Source organism: Coregonus lavaretus, assembly GCF_964263955.1.
Source record: "Coregonus lavaretus genome assembly, chromosome: 9".
NCBI classification, from domain to species: domain Eukaryota; kingdom Metazoa; phylum Chordata; class Actinopteri; order Salmoniformes; family Salmonidae; genus Coregonus; species Coregonus lavaretus.
Window position 1 is genome coordinate 35,967,822 of NC_139996.1, and position 6,000 is coordinate 35,973,821.

General features: G+C 45.0%; 1 protein-coding gene across 1 annotated transcript in view; it reads left to right on the top strand.

Moving 5' to 3' along the window:
* Nucleotides 1-3,160, top strand: part of kcng4a (potassium voltage-gated channel, subfamily G, member 4a) — a gene marked incomplete at both ends in the record, with an annotated part of 71,132 nt that extends 67,972 nt beyond the window's left edge. The window contains one exon of the mRNA XM_084168453.1: nt 2,288-3,160. Coding sequence (XP_084024579.1) covers nt 2,288-3,160 — 873 coding nt within the window. The remainder of the gene's footprint in view (nt 1-2,287) is intronic.
* Nucleotides 3,161-6,000: the final 2,840 nt, after the last annotated feature.

Consider the following 6,000-nt stretch of genomic DNA (forward strand, 5'->3'; position numbering starts at 1 on the left):
TGGTACCATCCCAATGGTGAAGCATGATGGTGGCAGCATCATGCTGTGGGGATGTTTTTCAGCGGCAGGGACTGGGAGACTAGACAGGATCGAGGGAAAGATGAATGGAGCAAAGTACAGAGAGATCCTTGATGAAAACCTGCTCCAGAGCGCTCAGGACCTCAGACTGGGGTGAAGGTTCACCTTCCAACAGGACAATGACCCTAAGCACACAGCCAAGACAACGCAGGAGTGGCTTCGGGACAAGTCTCTGAATGTCCTTGAGTGGCCCAGCCAGAGCCCGGACTTGAACCCGATCGAACATCTCTGGAGAGACCTGAAAATAGCTGTGCAGCGACGCTCCCCATCCAACCTGACAGAGCTTGAGAGGATCTGCAGAGAAGAATGGGAGAAACTTCCCAAATACAGGTGTGCCAAGCTTGTAGCGTTATACCCAAGAAGACTTGAGGCTGTAATTGCTGCCAAAGGTGCTTCAACAAAGTACTGAGTAAAGGCTCTGAATACTTATGTAAATGTGATATTTCAACATTTTCTAAAAAACTATTTTTACTTTGTCATAATTTTTTAAAAATCCATTTTAGAATAAGGCTGTAATGTGGCAAAGGCTGTGGGAAAAGTCAAGGGGTCTGAATACTTTCCGAATGCACTGCATATACCCTATTGCCTGCACTGAGGAATGACAACCACCAAGTATTGCGCCATGCGTCAGGTTCAAACTGTAATAACGGTTTGGTATGCGCTCCATAATGATTTAATATAATTTTTCCATTTTAGTCATCTAGCAAAATATCTTATCCAGAGCGACTTACAGTGCATTCATCTTAAGATTGCTCAGTGGGACAACCACATATCATAGTCATAGTAAGTACATTTTTCCTCAATAAAGTAGCTATCAGCAAAGTCAGAGCTAGTAAAGGGGAAAAAAGTAAAGCGCGAGTGTTAGTTCACGAAAGGCGTAACATTTATTTCGGGTTAGGGGGAGGGTACCTCTTCGAAGCGGTAGGGTTTCAGATGTTTTCGGAAGATGGGCAGGGACTAAGCTGTCCAAGCTTCAGGGGGACGCTGGTTCCACCATCGGGGTGCCAGAACAGACAAGAGCTTGGACTGGGCTGAGCGGGAGCTGCCCTCCCGTAGGGGTGGGAGGGCCAAGAGACCAGAGGTGTACTTAGTACTCGGGTTGGGGTGTAGGGTTTGAGCATAGCCTGAAGGTAGGGAGGGGTAGTTCTTCTTGTTGCTCCGTAGGCCTTCATGTCCAATCTTTATCACATTAAAATATGATCCACTATTACTAGTGATCCTCAGCAACAACCACACGACTGTGACATAATTTACAGGGAAGCAAATGAAGTTAAATTAAACATTGAATGGAATGATACTAAATGAAGGCTACCAACTGAATGGGAACTAACACTAAATTGGCGGTTAAATGTGTATTTATAACTGACAGTTGATACTGATAGAGGCCAATAATATTTAGCATGATGCAAATAGTAGGACACAGAAAGTCGGGGCATATAATTAAAACATTTAAGAGTGCACAAATGTTACATTTGGCGCAACATTGCCCACATTAAAACCATATTTTGTACTTCACTGGGGTAAAGGGGCAGAAATACCTGTCATGTTGATATGCTTTTCATTTTTCTGCCATATGACTGGTTTCACATTAGTCTCCAGCGATCAAAAGGAAAAATAATCTAAAACAATTGCTATTGTATTTACAATCCCTTTCTTCAAGCAGGTTACTCATTTAACTAGGTCTTATCTATAGCTCTTATCAATTTATAAATTGCAGTGCATGGAGAATGGTGTTATTTCTATTGGGAAAAAGAAAGTAGATGTTTTTCCACATGGAACCGACAGGGTATGCTCAACCTTATTTAGGGTTTCCTTGCACGTAAAGGTGGTGGAATTATTAGGGCATTAAGTCAAGATCAGAATATGCTTATCTGTAGACACACCTCTGCCACACCTACATTTCTGTGATCTCCACCCCAAATGAATTGCTGGCTGGCACATGCGTTTCCCCATGTTGAAGTTCAAGGTCAGAATACGCACAGAGAGGAAAGTCCGTGAAAAAGGAATTCGGTTCCATTTACGCACGCGTAATTCCTCCCTAGATGATTATCTAACCTGCTGATTTCTGTCCCTCCCCTTGTGTGTGCCTTTCTCTCTCTCGCCCTCATCACCACTCTCTACCTACTCCTCTCTCTGCTTGTCCAAATCTCCATCCCCCCTCCCTCTCCCCCAATCTCTCAATCTCTCTCTCTGTCTATCTGTGCCACAGGGTGAGTGTTCTCAGAAGTGTCGCAATATGTTCATCGTGGAGACGGTGTGCGTGGCCTGGTTCTCCCTGGAGTGGATCCTGCGCTTCATCCAGGCTCGCAGCAAGCTGGAGTTCATCCGCGGGCCCCTCAACGTAATCGACGCCATGGCCATCCTGCCTTACTATGTGTCCCTGGTGGTGGATGAGGATGATCCGGGCCTGGACCATGAGAAGGCTGGGGGGACCAGCTACCTGGATAAGCTGGGCTTGGTGCTGCGGATCCTGAGGGCCCTGAGGATCCTGTATGTGATGAGGCTGGCCCGTCACTCTCTGGGCCTGCAGACCCTGGGCCTGACGGTGAGGAAGAGCACCAGAGAGTTTGGCCTGTTGCTGCTCTTCCTGTGTGTGGCCGTCACCCTCTTCTCTCCGCTGGTCCACCTGGCCGAGAGCGAGCTGACCGAAGCCCAGGACTTCAGCAGCATACCAGCCTCCTATTGGTGGGCCATCATCTCCATGACGACAGTGGGCTACGGCGACATGGTGCCACGCAGCATCCCGGGCCAGGTGGTGGCGCTGAGCAGCATTCTGAGTGGCATCCTCATCATGGCCTTCCCTGCCACCTCCATCTTCCACATGTTCTCTAAGAGCTACCAGGAGCTCAAGCAGGAGCACGACCGCCTGTTCAAAGAGGAGTGTGCGGCTGCAGCGGCCCTGGCGGCAGCCAGCAGGGAGGGTCAGGAGGGGAGCGAGGACTTCCCGCCCCCAGGGCTGCGCCACATATGCCCAGACACTGAGAGCACTCGCTCCCTGGAGTCCCTGCTGGGGAACGGTGGCATGGTCGCAGGGAATAACCAGCATAGCCACAGCCCCAGGCTGCCAGCAGGAGCCTTCTAGACAGACAGACAGACAGACAGACAGACAGACAGACAGACAGACAGACAGACAGACAGACAGACAGACAGACAGACAGACAGACAGACAGCCAGACAGCCAGACAGACAGACAGACAGACAGACAGACAGACAGACAGACAGACAGACAGACAGACAGACAGACAGACAGACAGACAGACAGACAGACAGACAGACAGACAGACAGACAGACAGACAGACAGACAGACAGACAGACAGACAGACAGACAGACAGACAGACAGACAGACAGACAGACAGGCCTCACCTGGCCTGGCCCACAGACCTCACAGCACACTGGGAACAGGGAGGCCTCAGCAGGTTTACTAATCATAGACTTAATAGAAGATGCAGTAAAAGATCCAATCCAAAGTACTTTTTTTCCATGGATGTTTTTTTCTCTTTGAAAATATTGCGTAGCTCACCCACCACATAATTGTTTTAATTTTAGTCTCAATCTCAGTCTGAGATCAGAAGGTGCAGACCTAGGTAAATGGAAGCCGTAGCCATCTGTCTACCCTAGACCCATCTGTACTGAGCTCAACTCCGCTAATTTTATTTCTGAGAGGCTTTGAAAGCTGTACTTAAAAAATACCTCAGATAGCAGACTGGATGGTTCCGACTCTCCCATGCTGAATAAACCCTCTCTCTTTCTGTCTTTGCAACAAATGCAAAGACACACACAGACTAACCCTGGATTTGTCTGCTTGAGTGTCTGGAGTCACGGACATGGAGTTATTTGCCACTCCACCGCATCCTCCGTCCCGACCGGCAGGAAGAAGATATTGGACGAGCTGTGATCATAGTCATTTTATAATCTGCAGGAGACAGAGAGCCATGTGCAAAGAATGAACTTTGTAAGGCTCCAAATAAAAAGTAATCTCAACTACGCAGTTGTCGTAGTTTTTTGTTTTTCTGGAAAGATATATCCTAATCTTATTCCCTGAAAAGCTCAATCAGAGAGGGTATGTGCCGGGATGAAACATTAGTCTGCGTAAGTGAGATAAAGCAGCCAAGACGCAGCATCATATGATGCAAAATGCATCATACGGGCTGTATTTCTGTATTTTGAAAGTTATATATCTTGAAAACTTGATTGCTGACATGCACAACATTTTGGGACTATATCAACAATGGACTAATTAAATAAATACCAAACGATAGTTGTTTTTTTCATTAAGGGCCCTACACACCCTACACAAACAGAGAGATGGAGCATCAAATACTGTCCATTTCAAAATCTTTGCCGCACAAATGTACGTTTAACTACGTAGAAAATGATGCTCCGTCGCTGTGTTTGTGTAGTTTCCGTAAAGTGGGTAGCGGCCTTTACATACACAAATCATTAATGTAGCATTACTCTATAGGCAGACATCCTCTGTGGCTTTGCTTATATCCTGTGTTTACATACATTAAAAATATCACATCCTCCAAGCCCTCGGTCATCTAGCATGAATGAAGCAGCATGGCCAGAGCTTTGTTTTGCCCTCGCTACCACTCTTTAACCTGATGTCTTTGTGGCATAACCTACCACATCACAGTATGTCTAGGTTAGGTGACCCTCTTCTCCAAGAACTGAGTCTATGGGTTAGAGGGCCACCAAATCTCCTTAAACCCTGGGTGCGGAGAGCAGAGGGCAGGAGTCAGCCAGGGCCCACTAGACAGCTGTGCCTGTAATCTAGATCATACAAGGGATTAACAGGCAGATCATAAGGACAGGTACTTAGTTACAGTACACTATTGAAATGCACCCTCTGTTGTTTTGAATTTGAACTCTTGTAATCATAGCATTTCTTGTATATGGCCTATCATTTAGAATGATGTAAGACATTTATAATGTAACATACTTGCATAGTTGGCATATTACCCTAAATTTGAGTAATGCTAAACTGTAATTATAATGGTTCAAATGGACTTATTAGATGTGTCTTTTAACTGCACTGGTGGATGGATGCCTCTTTGCATGCACAAAACCTAGCTATAAAGATTATTTTAGCAGTACATCTCATGAGGTATTGCTCTATAAGGCTATTGATGTATCACTTCAGATGATTTGGTCTATCAAAAGTCATCATTTACGTCCAAAGCACCAGTCATTTAGCATATTGTCCCTCTCTCTCCAGACTTGGAACCATTTGATTATGTCAGCCTCTTTCTATTCTAGATCTCTTAAAAGGTTATTTTAATTATTCACCTTTAACCATTTTATTTAATTGGACTCAACGTATAAAGACTGATTGGAAAGTTGGGAAAGCACTACTGTCACAAATTAAAGTTGTATGGAGAGGAGAACCCACTAATAGAGGTATGATGTTAGATTTTAAATGTGAAGTGAAATGTCAAGCTACTTTGGTATTAATCGATGAATGTAGTTCTGTTTCTTTTAATGACACTTCATAAAGTTGAGTTGTGCTGTCTCATTTGGTGGCTGGCATTGATTCAAACTAAAATGTACAGTGCCATCAGAAAGTATTCAGACCCCTTGACTTTTTCCATCTTGTAGAGTGGCGAGATGGATTTTTGCAAATTTATAAAAAATAGAAAACAGAAATTCCTTATTTACGTAAGTATTCAGACCCTTTGCTATGAGACTCGAAATTGAGCTCAGGTGCATCATGTTTCCATTGATCATCCTTGAGATGTTTCTACAACTTGATTGGAGTCCACCTGTGGTAAATTCAATTGATTGGACATGATTTGGAAAGCCACACACCTGTCTATATAAGGTCCCACAGTTGTCAGTGCATGTCAGAGCAAAAACCAAGCCATGAGGTCGAAGTAATTGTCTGTAATGCTCAGAGACAGGATTGTGTCGAGACACAGAT